This window comes from Cibotium barometz, chromosome 56 (genome assembly GCF_041138505.1).
Source record: "Cibotium barometz isolate CiBa-2024 chromosome 56, ASM4113850v1, whole genome shotgun sequence".
In the NCBI taxonomy this organism is placed as follows: Eukaryota; Viridiplantae; Streptophyta; class Polypodiopsida; order Cyatheales; family Cibotiaceae; genus Cibotium; species Cibotium barometz.
The window spans coordinates 3116675-3139144 of NC_141101.1; the positions used below are offsets into that span (position 1 = coordinate 3116675).

General features: G+C 40.7%; 1 protein-coding gene and 1 pseudogene across 1 annotated transcript; both read right to left on the minus strand.

Annotated features, from left to right (window-relative positions):
* Nucleotides 1-758: 758 nt before the first annotated feature.
* Nucleotides 759-3221, minus strand: LOC147606797 (glucan endo-1,3-beta-glucosidase 14-like). Its single transcript, XM_086791181.1, has 2 exons — nt 2551-3221; nt 759-2336 (listed from the first exon to the last, which is right to left on the minus strand). The coding sequence occupies exons 1-2, from the start codon at nt 2624-2626 to the stop codon at nt 1129-1131; spliced, it is 1284 nt and encodes a 427-aa protein (XP_086647307.1). The 5' UTR covers nt 2627-3221; the 3' UTR covers nt 759-1128.
* A 16053-nt stretch (nt 3222-19274) lies between these two features.
* LOC147606798 (uncharacterized) lies at nt 19275-22226 on the minus strand (annotated as a pseudogene).
* Between the last annotated feature and the right edge of the window lie 244 nt (nt 22227-22470).

Below are 22470 nucleotides of genomic sequence, written 5' to 3' on the forward strand. Positions count from 1 at the left end.
GAATCTTTAGTTGTTTGTATTTTTACATTTAATGTACTTGGGATGGTAAAATTAAAAAAATAAGCATTTTTTTACATTAAAAAGCCTTAACACATGCAAGATGGATGTCAAATAGCAACAAGGCTTTAAAATGTTTTCATTCAAAGAAAGACCACTACAATGAGACTACAATGAGGTCGTATGAACCACCACATGAAGAACGTCTTATCTCCAATGCATTCCCAATTACTAAGTCCAATCCAATTGTATGTGGTGTTGGAGTCACTTAAGCTTGGGAATCTTGGGGGCAAGGGAGAAGCCGAATGATAAAGCTTCGACTTCAAAAGTTGGGCATACAGGTCCAATACTCCACACACACACCACCACTCACCCTCCTTTTCTTCATAAGGTGCGGGAATTTAAAAACCTCCTTGGAATATTTTTTAAAAAAACAAAACAAAAAGAAAAACATTGGGAATCTCAATCCAACTTTTTTGTCAAACGAGTATGCATCATGAATGCCCTCTTGGGATATGGAGTTAAACAAAAGGTTAGATCCCACATGTTTAAAGATTCATTCAAGGGGAGAGTGTGGCTTTATTACTCACCCACTCCACGTTAGATGCAAAGTTGCCTTTTACGATCATAGTAAATAGTCATCAAACCATTCAAAAAGATACTTTGATTCATTCAAGAGGAGAGGTTGGCTTTATTAGTCACCCACTCCACACTAGATGCCAAGTTGCCTTTTATGATCACGGTAAAGAAACACCAAACTATAAAAAGCAGATACTTTTAGTTGTTTCAAGAAATTTTAAATTTATGACCTATAGGCAAAGGGGAGGTCCTCCCCTTAGCCTATAGGCTATCTAACTCCTAGTTTTTCAAGATATTTTAAATTTGGGAGAAATTGGGACCTCCCCTTAGCCCTATAGGCTATCATACTTCTAGTTCTTTCAAGGAATTCCATATTGAGGTGACCTCCCCAATCATATTTGAGGTGAAATGTGTATTAACAAAGGAACATGGGGGGTGCATCCCTATAACCCAAGCGAAGCTTATTGTCGATGCCACGTTGTGAGTTGATCTAGCCTCAAACTTTAAAAAAAAACAGAGAAAAATAATCAAGACGTGGCCAGTGAAAGTGAATCATAAAAAATGCTTCAAGGGTGGAGGAATGTGTACTCTATGCATGGATATCATTGAGATGGAGGAGGAATGGGTGAAGAGGAAGAGGAGGGTGAGGGTGAGGGCGAAAGTGAAGGCGAGGGTGAGGTTAGGGGAGAAGGCTGATGACGTGTTGGAAGCCGAGAGGGAGTTGTAGAGGGTATAGGAATGGGGCGTGTCCAGACCGAAGTCGTAGACCCTCGTGCCGTCCGGATAGAAGAGGCCGTAGTGGCGTTCAGACGAGGGGCCCGGCTTTTGGTCCTCGTTGAAGAGTGCGAATATGAAAGCTTGCAGAGGGACGCTCCGATGGGCGGGTGTTCCTTGTCGCGTTGCCAGGCGCGCGATGAGATTTGCGTTGTACGCTTGCGCGTTTTGTACGCTCGCGCCCGCCTCGTCGGCGTCGCCGGCCGACGGCCACCCCGTCTCCGACACAATCACTTCTATGTCCGCGTAGCCCAACGCCTGCATAGCCGAGTAGATGGCGTCCACCTGCGCATCTAGCATATTGGAATACACTAGCCCCGTGTTGGGGTCGGTCACCTCCGTCGACGATGCCGCCTCGAACAACACGTACTCCAGGGATACACTGTTCGGACTTCCCTTGTATGCGAAATATGGATACGCGTTGATCATGAATGGAGCCCCCGTCTCCTTCAAGAACTGCAGCTGCGGCATCAAGTAGGCCGATGCGATCGATGACACAAACACACCGCCGGACGGCGGATACGAGCTCGACAGAACCGCCAGCGAGTGTGCCGTCGACACGAGAATCTGGCTATCGAGACCCAGGCTGGCTAGGGCCGAGTGAAGATTCTGCATCGCCGGAAGTAGGTTCGCCATCAGCTGCGTGTCGTTGCCAGTGAACACCTCGTTGCCTACCGCTAAGCCGGAGATTTGCGTTGCCGGATAGTAGCTCGCCACATTGGTCTGCACCCAGTTTGTGGCGAAGGAAGGGTCCGTCAGGCTGCTCACTTCCTCGTTGCCAATACCCACTATGACGGAGATCCCTGAATTAGCAAAGGCCTTCAGCACTGTCGAATCGGCACTGTAGATTCTTGTCTTGGTGACGGAAATCGATTGCAGAATCGACACCACCTCCGACGGCGGGGGTAAATTGTCAGCAACCATGCCGTAGTTTATGCCAAGATTACTTGCTCCGTCGGCAATTAAGAAACAATCCAGCGAGAATCCTGCAAAGAAATATTCCCATGCCTGATTTAAATTCTTGTTCATCAAAGGGTATTGTTTAAGGTTAACGATCACATAAAAAACCGTTGCATTTCCCCGAATCATCAAAGGTTTACGGAGATCAGTACGAGTGTAAAATGTCATTAATGTGGATGTCAATAGTGTTATAAGTCAAGGTTAAAGGATGCCAGTAATGTACTAAGAGTGGTGACTTACTTGAGAGAAAGCACAAGATGGCAATTCTCCAGATCTGGCATCTCCGGTTGTGGCAAAGAAGCATGAAGAAGTCCATTTGGAGAAACGAAACTTAAATCCTTGCCACTGCGGCAGGTGCTTTAAGTTTGCTTCACGTGAGTGAAGAATTAGCAAGAGGCAAGAGGGAAATATAAGAGAGTTAGTTGTTTTAAGTATACTGTGTGTGTGTGTGTGAGAGAGAGAGAGAGAGAGAGAGAGAAAGAGGGGCCGGGGATTAGGCGGGGGAGGCCTGATAGGCTGATCGGTCCACGATTACTATTGTCGACCGAACCACGGGGACGTCACAGCAGCTCATCAGCAATATTGAAGAAGCGCGTCGTGTGGTAGGCTGTGGCCGCTAACGGGTCCCTCCGTTTTTGCAGCAATCAAGCGCAAGAATCAGCTACAGATAGGCAGCAGGCTACCGCGGCGGGCGCCACCGCTGACACCACCCCGGAAAACGAGAGCAAAAGGGAATCCACGTACAAATGATCATGGACGGAATTAATACACCTCTCTAAGGTGCCTTAGTGTGATCATCATTTATTTAATCAAATAATTTAACCTTTGAGTAGCTGCCGGCGCATCCATAGTTTACAGTATTTGTATCAACATGCGTACACTGCACACAACAAGACAAGTCGCACAGCCCTGCACCAAGTCCACCTCGGGCTTGCTTTTTAAATAATCAGTCGCTAACTAAACAACTGTGCAAACCAGTCCACCTCGAGCTTGCTTTTTAAATAATCAATCGCTAACTAAACAACTGTGCAAACCAGGCTGGCGCGGACACTTTGTCTTAGAATCATCCGATCATTGAAAACGATTTCTTTTTTGACAATTCAGATACCTAGTGCACGTCTTCATGTGACCTAAGCAAGCAAACGCAAAAGAAATCATCGCCTGCAGTGTAGAAACATAATTTAATCGGACGACGGTTACCTGAATGGAAAAATCAGCTGAGCCGTCAACACAATTAAAACGTGAAGTTTGAACCCACCGTCCGTCAATGTAACGTGGTCATTAATTATGTAGTAACCATTTTGGCTGCCGTATCCTTTCCCGACCCTTATCTTGTTCTTTTCTGACGTGGTCGCTTGCATATCCAGGCCGGATGAAGAGTGGACCAAGTCACCAAATTTACTCGATAGGAAATTATAAAAACCTTTGGAAAAAAAACATCTCCTTCACAAATTTTATCCATTTTCTTTTTTCACTCGTTGTAGGCCCCTATTGTAGAGAATTCCATTTAGCCAAATAGATAGAAGCCTGGCGGTATAACAGAGTTAAACGTACAAGCCATGATGCTTGCAAACAAGAGCATTCACCACTTTTGGGAACAAAAGATATTTATATTTATAAGATAAAAGCTACCATTTCTAGAGGATCTCTTTTTACATCTGCCACAACCCTCCTACTCCCACACACTATTAAGAAGATTACAACATCACCTTTCATCACATGCTCTGCTTTGTTCCCCCACAAGGGGCTGAAATTTGCAACCTACCTCTAGATATGATTTTTTTGACTTGTGAGGTTACCCTCCAAAATGACAAATCTGCACAAAAATAGGGCATGTTTTTTCATGTTTTACCTTAGTTCTTGATGATGACTACGCAAAATAATTGCTTATATTTGAAGGCCAAAATGCCCAAAGAAGTGATGACAATCATCAAAAATCGATAATTCACAAGCTAACTTGGTCGTAAGTAGTGCTAGAAAAAATCATCATTTAGTGTGAAAAAAAATCGGTTGAATTTTTCAGAAACCAACTACCATTGAGGCTAGCCTTGAAATAACTGGTTGAATTCTTACCAATTTTAGTTCTAAAACTAGTTGGGACCTTCAATTTTTAAAAGGTAAACCGGTCCAAGAAAAACTCTCCTTCTTTTCACTGGTTAGGAAAAATGTTTTTTTCTGATCCTGGCCTTAAGTGAAACCTATCACTAATCAAAGTTTACTTGGGGTAACCTTCATTTGATCATCTTGATTCTCAATTGTGATTTAATATAAAAAACTTGAAATGGCCTTTGTAGCCTACTATAGTCTTCAAGTTTTATCGACAACATCAAAGCGTATTTAGTGGTTTTGTACACTACACTACTGAAGCCTTGAATTTATGTTTTGGCCCATAATTAATACAACGCACAACTATATCCCATTAATGTGTGGGTTATTATGTTACAAAACATGGGGGTTAGGGGGGGGGATCAAAACAAGTGATTGACTTAATGATTTAGAAATTTTGCGAATTCAAACAAGATTAAGGAAACTTAAATGATGGCACACTACGGTACAACCAAAACTTAATGGTCCCCATTGGAATTCTCTAGATCTCTTCTTAACCTTCATAAGTGATCTCTACCCATCCAACTAATCACTTTTTTTAACGATTCTTTTACTATTTCCCTTTTTATATTTCAACAAATAAAATCACATTCGTACCAAGAACCATATAATGTAAACATATCTATCAAAGGTCTATTTTAAGACCAAATAAAATCACATTCGTACACCAAGAACCATATAATGTGAACATATCTATCAAAGGTCTATTTTCCCCTCAATCCCCACAAGTTTAAGAGCATAATAAATCAGTCTTCACACACATTACCAAAAGAATGGTTCATATAGGCCATCAAGGCCAATTTCATTTACAAGGGTTGCAAACTATTAATAAAGGAAAAAGTTAACTAAGAACTCTCCTTACAACATAGATCAAGCATAGAGCTATTCATGCCACAGAGTGAAAATTATTGCCAACTCGGTGGTGGTCGTGCAAGTGCACAAATATCTTTCTTGAGGTTCATAGTCACTAGCAAAGGCTAGCAACAAATGTTGTGGTGTGGTTCAACAAGGACTAAGGTGTTCCGCTTGATGAGTCATTCCTCCCACTTCTAGCTATGACCTATAAGAGCTAGTGCCAAGTTATTTTGGGTGGTGACAATACCATGACAAGTAAACATTTCCCTTACAACGTAGAGCTATTGATGCCCACATAGTGAAAATGATTGCTAACTCGGTGGTTGTGGCTATACGAATATCTTTCTCTAGGTTTATAATCACTAGCATGGGCATAACAATGTTGTGGTGTGGCTCAACAAGGCGCGGAATTCAGTTTTTTTTTAAAGAGAAATTGTAAATTTATTAACAGAGCAAGATAGCAAAAAAACAAAATCAGACCCAAAGGTCTAGTCAGGGAGTACATCTAAGCTTTGAAGAAGCTTAATTCTAACTTAAGCTAACACATTCCTCATCGCAATAAGGCTGAGAATAAAATTCTGCAATCTGAATCTTTAATCAAGAGCTCAATTTCTTCATCAGTCCCACCACCAGACCATCCTGAAATTTCCTTTCATACTAGATTTCCCTGATTTTCTCTTGGAAGTCCTCTTTAGCCTTGGTCATCTACAGGGTCTTTTCTATTGCATTTTTTGTGTACTGCGCTTCACACACCTTCATGCTCACTCTATGCAACGTCTTCATTTGCACATGTAGTTCAGATCTCAATCCGTGCATCACATGTAGTTCAGATCTCAGTCCGTGCATCAAATTGCTCTGTGCATTCTTAAACAAACAGTTATTCCTATAAATCCAAATAGCACAAAGATATTCAAATCGAATGACATTCCAGACAGAGCATTTAATTTGTTTTCCAAGAAGGATTTTTTGCCATGACGGTTGCGAGTTCTGTAGAAGGCTTACACATTGGTTCGGAAATTTAATAGCTTCTATGTTATGGACACAACCTAGAAACATATGCTCTATTGTTTCCAGTGCATCATGACATCTCGGGCATACTCCACTTCCGTACCCAAAACGCTGGGCTCTTGAGTTTGTCCATAGGGCTTTATGGGCAACTAACAAAAGCAAGCACGATTTTTTTGGCAGGATGAAGGGTGACCACATGTTTTTGAATTTGAACCCCCACTGTTTCATGTCCCAGAGGATGTTCCATCTTCTATTCAGTTTGCAATGTAAAGGTGGTCCTCGGGGGGGGGGGGGGGGGGGGGGGGGGAGGCAGGATTGGCAATAGGTTACATTTGAACTTCCACGTAAAAGCTTTGTGGGTAAAAGGCCCCCTGAGTTGGATCTGAGCCTTTCTATCATTGGGCCACAACTGCATTCTACTCTGAATCAAGAGAGTGTCTTCATGTGATACTCTGAAGAGAGATTTTAGCTCTTGGTCTGTAAGCCATCTGCATTCAGATCTGTTCCATATATCATTGTTTATCTGTATGCCTTTTTATGGATCTTAAAGGCATGTTTGTAGTGCTCTACAGAAATGTTCATAGAGAGCGTTGAAGAGAACCAGATGGAGTCTAAGTGTACAATGTGGGCATGTTTCCGTGTATTTATGTGCAGTATAATTTCTAGTTTGCATCTGTTCCATGCTTGCCATATGGATTTAACCAGTGCACTTCCCTGAGGTTTGATGGTGATTGGATTTAAAAAAAGCGTCATCAAAGGTAATTTTTTCCACCTAGGGAACTCTGCCAGACTGTATTAGTCAAGATTACGGCGTAATAGAATTGCCCAATCAGCATCTGGCATATAAAAGCTTCGAACAATCCACTTGGTTGCCATAGGTCAACAATGTCTATGATATTTGGCGACCCAGACCCCCCTGATTTTTTGGTTGTGTACATACATTCGAAGCCACTTTGGGGAATTTAACTTCTTCTGCATATTTGGACCATAGAAAAATTTCTTCATAGTTTCTCCAATTGTTTCAAGCCCTAGTTAGAGGGACGCCAGCATGCCAAGAAGTATAGGGCAGTGGGGGAATAAAATGTGTTTTAGGACAACCATTCTACCAGCCAAATTATGTTGCATGCCATACCATTTACTAAATTTATTTTGTATTTTATCAGGAATCCAAGTCCATCTTTGATGCATAAACACTCTAAATCCCATTGGGATCCCAAGGAGTCTGAATATTTGTCCTTCCTGGAGAACTGTACAGCCTCGGTCCATTAGCCACTGCGGGGGCTCTTCAAGCATCATTTTTATCCCTATTTTGGAATGGTTAATAATTGATCCTAAAGCTAGGCAGGAAACCTGCAGACATCTCCAAAATGTAACAATAGATATTGCATCATTATGTATGAGACCATTCGTATCATCAGCAAATTGTTGAAGACATGTTTGCTTTCCATTCGGCATAGAAATTCCTTGCATCCTTCCTTCTTTTATTGCATTTTGAATCAACCACTCGAGAGCATCAGTTAAACAACAATGGGGCAAGAGGGCAACCCTGTCTAATGGAACTGCATGACTCAAAGGACTCTGTTAGAGTACCATTCACTATAATCCTGGCCCTTGCATTACCAAACAAAACATGCACCATTTTGATGAAGTTGGGCCCCAGTCCCATGTCTTTGAGGGATTGTAGAACAAAATCCCATTCCAATCTATCATAGGCTTTGTCAAAATCAATTTTGAAGAACATAAAATCTTGTTGTGTTTGTTGGGCTTATTCAACTCACTCCCAGAGAGCTATAATGGCATCCAAAATGAATATGCCTTTCATAAATCGTTTTTGTTCAGGTCTTATCCATTCCTACAAATAACCTAATAAGCATTTGGCTAGAGCTTTAGCAAATATTTTATAAGTTGTAGAGAGCATGGTGATAGGTCGCCAATTAGCTATATCTTCTTTAGCCCCTCTCTTGTGGATAAGTTTGATGACCCCTTCATTTATGGAGATTGGGAGAGCTCCAAACTTGATGGATTCCTTCTAGACCTCAAGGAGGGGAGAAGTAAGTAAGTGTTTAAAAGCTTTGAAGAACTCTGTGAACAGGCCATCAAGCCCAGGACTTTTACCATTTTTCATAGCCATAATGGCTTCTTCAACCTCTCCTCTTGAGAGGTCAAACTCCAAGGTTCCAGCCACACTCTTAGAGATCATTTTTCTCCTTCATTTTGAGATAGTTTGCATGGCTTTAAATCGGTCTTCTAAAGGGGGCTTTTCTGATAGCAAAAATATAGGAGAAGTGATCTTGATTATTCCTAGGTTTTCAACTATCGATTCTGCACAGTTGCCATTGTTATTTTTGAGCATTGGAATATGGTCTACTGTGCTACCTTCCTTTTCACGATATTGAACATCTCTTTAGAGGCTCTGTCCAGTTTTCCTGCCCATTATTACCTAAAGAACAATTTTACTTATTTGCACTGGATCTCATCCTCTTTTTTAAGCTGATGTCTAATTGAAATCAATTGGTCTTGGAGGAAGAGCTGACCTTGGTTTATTCTCTGTTCCAGAGATTGGAGCTCCTAGAATTTCTGATGCTTCCTATTTGCCCTTATTTTGGTAACTTTCTTTTTAATATAAATAAGCAGTTTTTGGGAATCTCTCACCGTCTAGCTCCAGGCTTGAGAGGGAGAAGTGTTTGGTCTAGATTGCTCCTAACAGTTGGGAGTTGAACAACTTAAGATTTGTATGGAACCATACGAACCTGACTTTTTGGGTTCCTAAGAGAAAGAATAGAGGATCAGATAGTGGTTTGAGAGGGCTATGCTATATTGAACTTTCACTTTGGTGTTCAGGAAGCTATTACATAAGGTTGTTGAAGAGTAGCATTGATCTAGCCGAGCCTTCCTCAGTTGGTTCCCAAGCCTCCCATTTCCCCAAGTGAAGTCATGGTCGTATGCCATGTCATGAAGGGAGTGCATGCCTTTCAGATCAAGCCATCTTGTCCTTTCTGCACCTCTTATAGTTTGACTTGAATTCGATAACCTATCTTGTGGAGATTCCACCATATTGAAGTCCCCTACAAGAATGATCGGGTCCACACAGTGTAAAAGAGACTCCCAGAGATCAGCTTTGGTGCTTGCCAGGCCTGTGGCATATACTGAAATCACCATCAAATTATGGTCCTATAGTTGCAGATTAATATCTATTGAGGGAGTCTATCTCATTACTCATATAGAAAGGCATCCATGAGTTGTGAATCCCTATAGAAGTACCACCTCTGGTTGTATCTAAACCAGTTATGTTGTTTGGAAACTAGCTCCAGGTTCTTTTTCAGCAGTTGGGCCTGTAGCTTTGACTTCTTGGAAATAGATTATGATAGCTTGAAGGTTAATTTGGGTTAACCAATTCTTAATTACCCTGGCTCTATTGCCATCAATTCATCCTTTAGTATTGTATGATAAAATATTGAATTCAGTCTCATAACTTCTGATTTTTATTTTTTTTGGGGGGGGGGGGGGGGTTCGACGACTCTTGAGGTCTCTTCTCTGAAGGGATTAGAGAAACCATTCCTCCTACTTGAGATTGCCTTCTTTTCAAAGCAATGTGGTCAATCTTAGACTTCCCGTTGTTTCTCATGACATGTTTTACTAATGACAAGGAGGGGGACTTCCTGCTCTCTAAAGGGAGAGATTCTTCTTCTGCCCCCCTGAGAAGGGCCTGGGTCTAGATTGACTTTGGATGCATCCTGGAAGTCCATGTCTTCTACTTCCTTTTCTAGATCACTATCCTAGAGCTGTCTGCTCAGGACTTCTTCATCCTCGTCTTCACTTGACATTAGGAGATATCTGGACTCAATTTTGGGCCTTTTAGTTCTAGAGAGAGAGTGGCGCTCAACCAATGAGGAGGAGGCTTTCGTAAACGGAGAAATTCAGCATTTTAAAGCAAGAATTCAAGTAAATAGAGTAAAATTACGCTCAAAATGCATCTTAAAATAATATTTACTCAACGTAAAATAATAATAAAATAATACTACCAAATCTTTGCACGTATGCTAAAAGATAGTGGTAGTTAATGATGATAGAGAATCTCTAAGTTTCCCCCCAAAACTGATCTTCTACGTCTCCAACATAGTCGTTCTTTCTTTTTCTAACTCTTCTCCAAATTAAGCTCTCATCTTCTTCTTCCGTGTGTCTTTTGCTACACAAAATGGCAACCTCCTGTAGAAAGCCTCGTACTAGCATTTCAGCTATTACTGTATTCAATAGTTATAATACAGACGATGGAACATGGATACCATCTACAATTACAATCGAGAGCTGGGTACTTTTACACAGAAGAAAGAGGATGAGGAGAAATGCTAATGAATTTGTGGAGCCATTCAAGGGACAAGTTAAAGAGCTCAAGGTATGTGAATCGAGCAAGCGTGTGATAGAGGTACTAATACAACATGTTTTCTAGCATGTAGAATTGAGGGTGAAAACATTTCCTCCTGATCTTCCACGATATCGTCCCAAAATGTGAGTAGTATCTTAGTCAAAGCTTATTTTGTTTTAAAAGTGTTTAATTGTTGTTATTATGCAGTTTTTTATCCATTCAATCATGTCTCCTTATTATTTTAAAAGTGTCTAATTGTTGTTATTATGCAATTTTTTATCCATTCAATCATGTCTCCTTATTATTTTAAAAGTGTCTAATTGTTGTTTTAAAAATGTCTAATCATTTGGTCTTATGCAGATATTGATAGACTGGCAACCAGTGGAGAGTATAAGTGGGATTTTTTTACGCTTTCCATGCATATGTAGGAGAACAAATTTACAAAGGAAGAGCTCATAGAGATCTTGCAGGACACGGTATATTTTTCTATGATATGTAGTACTAAGAACCAAACACGTCTTTTGGATGGGGTTGTTTGACTCCATTACCCCTCCCATTATTTGGAAGCAAAGATTGGTCATTGCCAACTTCACAAACTAGTGAAAGTTATAGGATCAGGTTGTATCATGACATACAGAAGTCTCTTAAGGCATGTGTTTTGCAACACAGAATGTCAAGCTTACTATTTTTATGCCTATCAAAGTGTTTGTTGACTTCTTCTTTGATGAAGAAATAAGAAATACTTCTTGAAACAATGTTTATTTGCAAGTCAAGTAAGGCACTGGACTTTTTGGACAATGGTTGGGACAGGAGAAAGACAGATGGCATCATTTCTGTTTTGGAGAAGAAGTCAATAGTTTGCAACTTTTCACTACACCAGATATCATTATGTTAATGATGGCAACCTTGTTCCATTAGATCAAGGTTTGGAGTCAGATCCCGAGAATACGCCTCTAATAATGGAGATATATTTGGAAGGGCAAATGCTTTACAATGCTGAACACACTATCTAAAACATCTCTTTCTAATAATGGAGATATATTTGGAAGGGCAATTGCTTTACAATGCTGAACACACTATCTAAAACATCTCTTTCTAAAAATAGAGAAGACCTTACACATCGAGGAGATTAAACAATTGCCAAAAGATTATACATTTGCAATGGATAATAAAAAGGTAAACCATTTATATTTACATTCACCATTTAGTATGCTATGCATAACATTATGTAATATAACACTAACAAAACCCCTTTTTTATAGGTGCCAAGGCGAAAAGAGAAAACAACTTTCTACAAAGAATCTATCTCTCATACTATTCACTTGATTAATCGTTGAATGATGACAGTATTGAGACATTGTAACTCCAAAAGCAATTGTATATATGATTTTTTTCTTACAAAACAATGTCAGGTCTCTTACAAAATTAATGTTAATGTTATAAATGTAAATATAAGTCTAATGATGGTGACACCGATCAGAAGAGTCAGGGACACGGGAGCAACGTCGTGATTGAGAGGTCGACTATGCACTTGGGATTGAAGGGGCCATCGATTTTGCTCCTCTTGCAGCCTTTCCATTTCTTCCCATAGTGTTTCTTCTCTTCCCCTCTCCACCTGCAGCTCCGACCTGCCTCCTGGAGTCCACCCACTCATCCACCTCCGCTTGCAGCCTGTCATACTCATTCAGGGCAGCCACGTTCTTGGACTTGTCTTTGCCGCTCCTCGTCTCGCTGGTGTATTCTCTCTGTAGCTTCCCTTGAAAATTCGTCCGCCCTCCTGATCTCTTCTTCTGCACGATCATGGATAGCTAAAATAATTCTTTGTACACAGATTTTATCTTAAATTATTTTACGTGCAAGGGAGCATATTTATTCAGACTTATTTCTTGTACACAGAGAAAAGCTTTGTTAGGGACATTATAGCTATGTTTGATTATGCAAGTCTACATTACAAACATTACTTAACAAACATCACTTACATCAGGAATATCTAAAATTTTCTTTATTAAAAGATACACGTTTAGGGCCATCCTCCATCCACAACTGACATCATTTGGCTGGACTAGCACCCTTATCCTATGATATGTCATGCATTGAACAAGGTTCGGCTCCATTAGGAGATGTTCCAATGCATATACAAACTTTTGAGCACATTTGAGAGGTCCAAAAACCCACATCAGCTTATCGTGCTTAAATAAATATACATGCTTATGGAAGAGGGAAATGTCAATAGGGACTTACTCTCTAATGCGGCCATGATATTGCTGAACAAAGTTAGCAAAATAACATGTGTTTTGCTCAATATCGTACAACATCAAAATCCAGTGTTCAGCTGAAAAAAACAAAGAGAGGACATAGGTGTTATTAATGAAAACACATATAGATTACCAAATATTTGATGTCAATTTTAAACTTAACATGAGACTTACTCTTCATGGTAAGCCGCGAAAACAAGTCTTGCCAAGTCGAGGTTCACTGGTTCAAACCAGGACATAAGGTTCAAAAATGTTGAGCTTTCATTTTGTAATGCCATGGAAATGAGAGGATCCACAGCATATGTACAATTTTGGACCTCTTCTGGTAGTAGTAATATACAATACCTAAAGGAAACAATGAAAAGAACAAAGAATTAGTCCACTGGTACTTACAGCAGCTCAGTCATGCATCATACTATGTAAATCATGCATTGTATATACTATACATACCATAGTAAAATATTGAAAATGTTATCTGTGATTTCGAATGCGTCATTCCTCAAAACATTTAAGTCGTATGCATCAAGACGCGTGACAACTCTTTGGCCCCGAAGTGAAAAAGCCACGCAGCCTCCAAAACTCTCAATTCTCTGATATTGTCTGCTTCAATCAGACTTAATTCCCTCTCTATCCTGTCTGCATCTTCTTCTTCTTCTGCAACAATTTCAACTTCAGCGGAGGGTTGTGGCTGTGCTACAATAGCCTTCGGTTGTGGTTGTGCCTCCGGTTCTAGTTGTTTGTGAGGTTCTGCTTGAGGGGCATCATCACTGAAGTGTTCAAGTGTCAACCTACTCTGAGAACAAGTGTCCCTGTCATGAGGAGCAAGGGAGCTGTCAGATGGCCTTGTACGAGGATGGAGGGGGGAACTATAAGGATATGCCGCATTTGAGGATCGCCTATTATAGAAACAAGAACAAGCATCTGGTCGTATCTGCACCGCAATCGACGAAGGGTATCAAAATCCCTCGGCATGATTGTCAACCTGTTGGTGGTGGGCATGAGCAGCGAGAAAGTAAGCATCTTCAAAAAACTCGATGATCTAGTCCTCATTGATTTCTTGAAGACATAATAATGCAGATGATTGCCACCGCATGCCGATACTCCATTGCTACAAATTTTCCCTCAGAATCCTCTGGAAAGGGAGCTTGGATATTGCAGGCTGCATGTGTCGCTCAATGCGACGAAGCTCCTGCAAAACTGCCCTATGAGCTTGATAACTCCTTGTTCTGCCTTGCGCCTGTGCAGTGACTCGGTAAGTCTTTCAAGCCTCCGAGCAGTTGTCTGGGTACGAGCCACCTAAACAAATAAACAAAGAGTCATGAGAAACGCATTTAAAAAAGTCAATACCAAGCGATATAACAGAAACAGGATTCCAGAGTACATTGTATCGCTTGGTACTAACTCCATGACCCCATGACTCACAGTGGGGTCGGTACCAAAAGCGATATAAAGTAGACAGGATCCCGAAGTCCTTTGTTTCACTTGGTAGTACTGACCCCGTGACTCATAGTGGGGTCGTACCAAGCGATGTAAAGGAGACGAGATCCCAGAGTCCTTTGTTTCACTTGGTACTGACCCTATGACTCACAATGGGGTCGATACCAAGCGATATAAAGGAGACAGGATCCCAGAGTCCTTTGTTTCGCTTGGTACTGACCCCGTGACTCACAGTGGGGTCGGTACCAAGCGATATAAAGGAGATAGGATCCCGGAGTCCTTTGTTTCACTTGGTATACTGACCCCGTGACTCACAGTGGGGTCAGTACCAAGCGATATAAAGGAGATAGGATCCCGGAGTCCTTTGTTTGCTTGGTACTGACCCCGTGACTCACGGTGGGGTCGGTACCAAGTGATATAAAGGAGACAAGATCCCGGAGGCCTTTGTTTCGCTTGGTATTGACCCCGTGACTCATATTGGGGTCGGTACCAAGCGATATAAAGGAGACAGGATCCCGGAGTCCTTTGTTTGCTTGGTACTGACCCCGTGACTCAGAGTGGGGTAGGTACCAAGCGATATAAAGGAGACAGGATCCCAGAGTCCTTTGTTTCGCTTGGTATTGACCCCATGACTCACAGTGGGGTCGACACCAAGTGATATAATGGAGACACGATCCCGGAGGCTTTTGTTTCGCTTGGTACTGACCCCATGACTCACAGTGGGGTTGGTACCAAGCGATATAAAAGAGACATGATCCCGAAGTCCTTTGTTTCGCTTAGTAATGACCCCATGACTCACAGTGGGGTCGGTAAAGGAGACAGGATCCCGGAGGGCTTTGTTTCGCTTGGTACTAACCCCATGACTCACAGTGGGGTTGGGACGACCAAGTGATATGAAACAAACAAGAGTTCAGGAGACCAGAGGTACCAATATCGCTTGGTACTAGACCTGTGAGAAACGTGAGCCAAGGGGGTCAGTATTAAGCGATATGGGACCAGAAGGACCCCGATGAAACCTGAGCGCTTTTTGTACAGACACTATTATCAACATTCACAAAACAAGAAGCAAAATGTTAATAAAGGGTCTGAAAGAACTGTGAAATACTTGTAATGGATGTAGAGGCCGATGGCATTTGGCTCAGTTTGAGGGGCGTTAAGGAGGCTAATGCAGTCGGAGACTCAAAGGACAATGGATGTAGCAACGATGGCGTTTGGCTCTTGCTCTATTTTGTCGGAGACTAAGGTGAAAAAAATGAACACATACAAGAAAGTCGATGAGTGAGCACATAGTACATACCATATTCACGCATCATTAATGTGGCCGACCTTTTAAATGTCCACACGAGTGGTATGAGTCAATAACGTCCCAAAACTCCTCGTGTGGTACTAGTTTTTTAAGTCCCAAATCTCCCTTGGGAGCAGTGTTCGGGGAGGATATTTTTGAGAAACGTACCCAAATTCCCATTGGACTCCTCTCAAAACCAACAAAGCAAGAAATTTGGGACATACATTTTTAGAAATTTTCACTATTTCATAAAGTTTCTTTGCATGCTAAAATCCTTCTAGCTTTAAGTCTTATAGGAAATCCTCAAAGTTAACTGCCTCTGTGATAAGTTGAGACACCCATTTGTGTTGAGTTACCTACATTGCCGTCCCTCTGCATCACCATCACCATCGACATCACCATCGTCGTCCCTCTGCATCGCCAACGCCATCGCCAAAGCTTTCAATATTTTCTACAGGTATGCCCATCTCTCTCTCCCTCCCTCCCTCTCTCCCTCCCTAAGGTTTCAATTGAAATCAAATTTTCTAGAGTAGTAGTGGGTTGCAAATCTGTAAACATGAAGGCCAAGTAAGTTTATAGGCCTTAAATTTTCTAGAGTAGTAGTGGGTTGCAAATCTGTAAACATGAAGGCCAAGTAAGTTTATAGGCCTTCAAGTTGAAGCTTAGCGCAGGCCTTAAATTTTCAGGCCTGGAAAACAGACTATTTCAGCTTACAAAATACAACTAAAATGTAAAATATGCCGCTTGTATGTTTTTTATTTAATATATATAAAGGCTTCATCTAAAAATAATAATAAAACTTATTGACCCCTTTAAGTCTCTTTAAATTTGGGGTCAATACCAAAGCAGTGATGGGCTCGTGAATTTCACGTGAGCCCTCTACCGCTTGATACTGACCGTTCTTTTTTTAGTGCTAGTACCAAGCGACAGGGGACTTGCATGTGTATATCCAAATATCCTTATCGCCAGGTAATGACCCCATGTATAATAAGTGTGCATGTTCTAATTGACTGAAATGTTTTTTTAGGCATGTCTTCGAAAGAGTTGGACATTACCTACGAATCGGATGACGAGGCTGAAGAGTCTTGTGCAGAAAAGTTGTTTATGTTCTTGTACAATGCACAAGTCCACGAGCATATCCCGGAATTGTCTTCAATGTTCAACAAGGAACTTTCTCTTGAGAACGCCATTAATTCTTGTAGGATTGTTCTCAGTGACCGCGAGTAGGAGTATGAAGACACTGTTTCTACCAATATCGTTATGTCTGATGATGAACGATATGTTCATCCATCTGATTTTGTAACACACAAAGTCATGAAGAGGAGGCTTAGCCGTTATCTTGAAAAGATTCCCAGCTACAACAATAGAGTAGAGGAGAAATGCCGAATACACTCAAAGAAGTGTCGCTTGCTCCAATTTAGTTATGGTTTTCTTTGTTTTCTGCATCTTCTTACTAATAAAGACTCAGAGCCCGAGACAGTGACTTTGGCAAGCACTCAAGTGCCAATCGAGGATGATGGGGTCAAGGAAGAGGTGGCTATAGACCCAGCAGAGGAGAGGGCAGAGGCCGAAAAGGAAACCTTTGAGGCTAATGCATCCCTTATCCCCTTCGATGTAGCACCTTCTGATGAGAATGAACAGGGGGAGTTGTCACTACCTTCCTTGCCCAACTTTACTATGGCAACCCAAGATGATTATGTATTATTAACAGACATTATGCAACATTTCAATATTCGTGAAGACTATTGCTTGGTTGCCTTAGCAAATTTTAGTGAAGCAGACATGGGCTCGATAGAGGAAGGAGTTGACAATTATCTACTAGTAGCTGATTCCACAGTCCAGGACTCCAAGTACCTTCCTGGCAAGGAGATATTAAAGAAGATGTTTGATGAAGCTAGGACATATGAAACCCAATTGCCTTCCAAGGAGGAGGCTGCAGCAATTGGCGACCGTCTTGGTTTGGCAGATATGGGCAAATTTTTGGCACCAAGCATGCATGAAGACAATAAGTCCACAATCCCTTTGTGGACAAGATCCATGCTTGAGGGTGATGAAAATCAACAGGTAATAGAGCCGAAGATTTTTCAAACTATAAGAATTTGATTTATGTGGACTTTGTCGATTGTGTGAATTAAACATATAACATTGGTACCAGGTTTTTGTATATGATGATGATTTCTTGAAGAGAGCAAGAGGCTCAAGATCATCTCGAGCTTCCACTTCGAAGTCAACAGGTCATCGAAAGGATGTTGCTCTCGCTCAATATATAAGACATTTGAATCATCAAAAGGTACGCGCAATTTATGACACTTGCTTAAAATTGACAATACCAAGCAATGGCATGAGTCATGATGATTACAATTTTAATACGCAGATCATTATATTTCACAAGGAGTTCTCAAAAGATAATGCAAAATTTCCTTTATTCACATTCAAAGTACTATCCAAGTTTTGTGGTGGACGCGAAGTGCCTTTAAATGCTGAGAGTGGCATGAGTCATGATGATTACAATTTTAATACGCAGATCATTATATTTCACAAGGAGTTCTCAAAAGACAATGCAAAATTTCCTTTATTCGCATTCAAAGTACTATCCAAGTTTTGTGGTGGACACGAAGTGCCTTTAAATGTTGAGAAGGTGGTGCTTGTCGAGAAACAGTTTGCACTGCGGGTGTTTGGCCAAGGGTATGGTTGCCAAGCACTAAGATGCCCCTACTACCTGTCATATATAGCACATGCTATTGTAGTAGCGGGAATTACAGACCCAGACACATTGCATCCATATGGAAAAAGATATCTAATAAGGACAAGAAAAAGCCAGTCAAAACTGTTGCCTCCAACAACATTGCAGATGCCAAAAATAGATCTCCCGGTAGATGAAGAGGAAGAAGAGGAAAAGGAAGACGAAGAAGGAAGACCACTGAAGAAGATCAAGCCCACCTCATCTAGACTACCTTCTCCCAACCCTGACTCTTGAGCGACGCCACAACTGATGGCACTCTCTCGCAGTTGACTGCTTCCAAGCACATTGTCGCTTGTATTGCACGTGTCAATGATGAGGACTTGAATGTGTCTTTTTGTTTTGCTTTGTGAATCAATTCATGTAAGTCCATTGATGTAACTCTAAAAGACTATTGGCTCGATTCTTGCCTCCACCATTTCTAGTGTGCTTAAAGTAACCTGTTCTTGCTATGTAATGTGACTTCTCCATGCCTTGAGTTGACCATATTGACAATGAATCGTATGTCTTTGCGAAATATGGTGTATGATTATATAGTATATGCTGCAATCAATGACAATAGAAAAAATCAGATGTATGTATTAGTTGATCTCATAATATTGAGATTGAAAGCAATTTTTAAAGTTCTTACCATGTAACGAGTTACATGTTGACCACTCCATCCTGCATTCCTCCAAGTCTCTAATATGTTTTCAAATAATTTTTATCTTACTATTTCTCCAGCTCTTTTTCTCCATGCAAAGATCTTGTCAAGTGAAATCCACACATCTGCCTTCCGATTTTGGATTGAACCTTCATTTCCAATGTCCTTAACTGCATTATGTAGATCTTTCCATCGAATAAACATCTTTTGCTTGTTTTTATCTCGACAGTCTTTGAGGCAGTATGACAAAATTTTTTTAGCTTTCACATCACCTATTGATGGTTTTCTTGGTACTTTGCTGCCCCCTTGCGAGACCGCTTGTCGTCCTCCTCAATTTTAACATTCCCCCCATGCAAGCCAATGTCTGATAGCACTTTTTCTATTACTTTGATTGATTTTAGAGATTCTTTTTTAGGCTTTAATGTCCATGCAAAGCATATGTACAAATACACCAGCTTCTCTACAATTTTACATAGTGCATGCAATGTGCATATGTGCACTTTGGATAGAGGAATATCAAGCACTACTTTGAAATATTTATCTTTTAAATGCCTATCAAGAGCTTTGTTCCATAGTACATGATCTAAAGTCTTGGCACTTAACATGCAATATAGACATGGACTCTTTGCATTTGCACCTTTGCTTATGTTATACATGCATTTTAGAGTCTTTAAATCACTTGCCATGTGCCATTCCACTTTATAGTCACCGAACCCAGGCACATGAAGGGCCCTTCCATTTCTTTGCTCACTAATCAGTGATGGAATTGTAGTTTGATGAAACACCTAATGCAAAATTTCAAAGTCTTCTTTATCCACCTGCGTCATTAAGAAGAAGCTCATGTTTAATACAAGTTTTGTGTTTAAATTATTTTAACGTAATACACAGTCATATTCAATGATAAAGAAGATACCTCAAAAGATCCAAGCAGCAATATGTTATTCTCCGATTGAACACTGAAATATCTTGCATCATCTTTTGTAATTGATGTATCTAAGGCCCTGTTCATTAGAGTGATAGTAACCCTCTCCATTTTTCTGTTCTTTAAAATCTCACACTCATCTAGTTTCAAAACAAATTTTCGAACTCTTTCACATTCTTCTTGACTAATCTCAAAGAACTGAGCTCCGTACCTTTGCAAAGCTTCAAGATTAAAGAAAATATTGGTGCGTTGGTTAAAGAGTACCTCTCTGTCTTTAGCAACGAATGTTGCTTCAATATGTATTGGTGAACCAATCTTCTCAAACACCTCTGAGTTCACATGTTGGCGTGTAGACTTTACTTGCATTGGTTTTGGAAGTAACGAACCTTTATGCTTCTTACTTTGACATTTCTCTACTAGTGCCTTAAATAGTATACTATATGCTTTCTGAGAGATGCCAGTCTCATCCAGCATTGCTTACATCTGAGTTGCATCAAGCTGGTTCTTGTTCATAAAAGAAGACACATGCTTCTCATTGATTTTTTGAAACTTCTTTTGATATAGCATCTCTTCCACTATTCTTTTTGGCACTAAATGACTATAATGCACTCCAGCTTCGGAATGTACCTTGGACTCTGGATGAAGTAAAGATCTAAAAATAGAATAACACTGACCCTAACCTCAACCCATGGTTAGACCTAACCCTTGCCCCACTCCCTGTGTGCGAATTCGAGAGGGAGAGGGGGGAGCATTCCCTTCTCCATCTCCACACCTTCTTTCCCTTCCACCATCTCCTTCCTCTCTAATCTTCTCTGTTAACACAGAGAGATAAATGTATAATCTTGATTTTATGAGATAATCAAATTTAGCTATGTGGGTTAATTAGCCCCATTAAATTTTAATTAATCCACCTTAAAAAAGGTGTTCCCATGCAAGAGAGAAAATGAAGGAAAATTTAGATTTGAGAGATGGAAAAAATGCCACGCACATGGGAGAGAACCCGATGCATCAACATGCTGTCCCCTACTGAATTTCAGCGGAAAATTGATAGCATGCCTGCCGGGAAACTTGCAAAAAAATGCATTAAAAATGTATTTTTTAACCATAACATGCTCTTAAATTTTTCTAAATAATTAGAAAATTTTTCTAAATTTTGTAAAAATTTAGGGAATCCTTTCTACCCAAAAAATTCCCGCAATAGCATGTGTGGTATTTTGGTAAAAAAATCTATAAAATGCTTATTTTAACCAATAAAAAATAGAGAAAATAGCATTTCCACTCACGTAATTTTCCCGCAACGTTGATACATCTATCCAAGTTGAGAAGCACCACATTTGGACCGCCATATTGACGTTCCCAATGCATAGACCACAAAAACAAACCAAAAAATAACATTTCTTGCTTAGTAAATGTTAAAATTTACTTAAAAATACTAAAAATTTAGAATAATGAGAGAAAAATAAGAGGAGAAAAACATCAACAACTAACTAGAGACCATTCCGATACCACTGTTAAAACCCTAAAGATCTCTCTACCTAATAACTATGTATAAACATGCATAAACTAGGCATATACTCATCCACATGACCACCCCCGAGCCCAAGGGTGCACACATAAATACAATGAAGTACCATATACCTTACCTTAGTATCCCATACCACCAAGAGATATGACTTCACTCTAGTAACACATAGCTCTAACATGAAATGGCAAGAGAGTAGACACAATGCTCTACACAAGAGAACATCCCTTGAGAGTGCCCCATGCCCCTATTATATAGGAGGGTTCTCAAGTGACTCTTGACTTTCCATTTCCATGTGTGACCCTTGGTTGCTTGACCCTAACCTCAACCCAAGGTTAGACCTAACCCTTGCCCCACTAGAGCATGGGAGCATGTTCCCATGCTCCCATGCTCACATGCGTAGGGTGGATTAGCTTCCTAGTATATGCACATATAATGTGCACATAACAAATACTGAGTATGTTCGACTACCAAGCCACGGAGGACCAATTGTTCTTGATCCATGATTTTAGGGTTTCTGCCGGTGGCCTTGTTCCATATAACATAGACCAATAAGAGCTCTAGAGATTGGTAAGTTTTCAGGCATTCCTGAACTAGATTAACAGGAAGCGTGACTGAAACCTTACCGTTTACATCTGCTGTATTTTCACCTCTACAAGGTCCATCGCGTCCGGCCAGGTTATGTTGGGGTCGATGTCGGTGCTGGCTCCTCCCGGTTTCTTCGCAAGGGCGGCCTTCAATTGAAGCATCTCCTTCTCCATCAGATAAAAAAACCGACATGTTTCTGTGGTCGTCTTCTTTTTGAGCTCTGGTTGGTTTCTTTTGAATGTTCCATCTCTGAGCAGCTCCTCAGACAAGGACCGACAGCCGGGGTAGGTGAAGGTAAAAATAGACTGTTTCCATGAACTGTTAGTTGTGTTAAGTGGGTGGGTAGAAATGGGGTGCTACCAAAAAAAGGACCAGTCTGCATGATGTCCACATGGTTCATCTCTCCTTCATGAGTGGCGGGTAGCTGGGGAGGCGG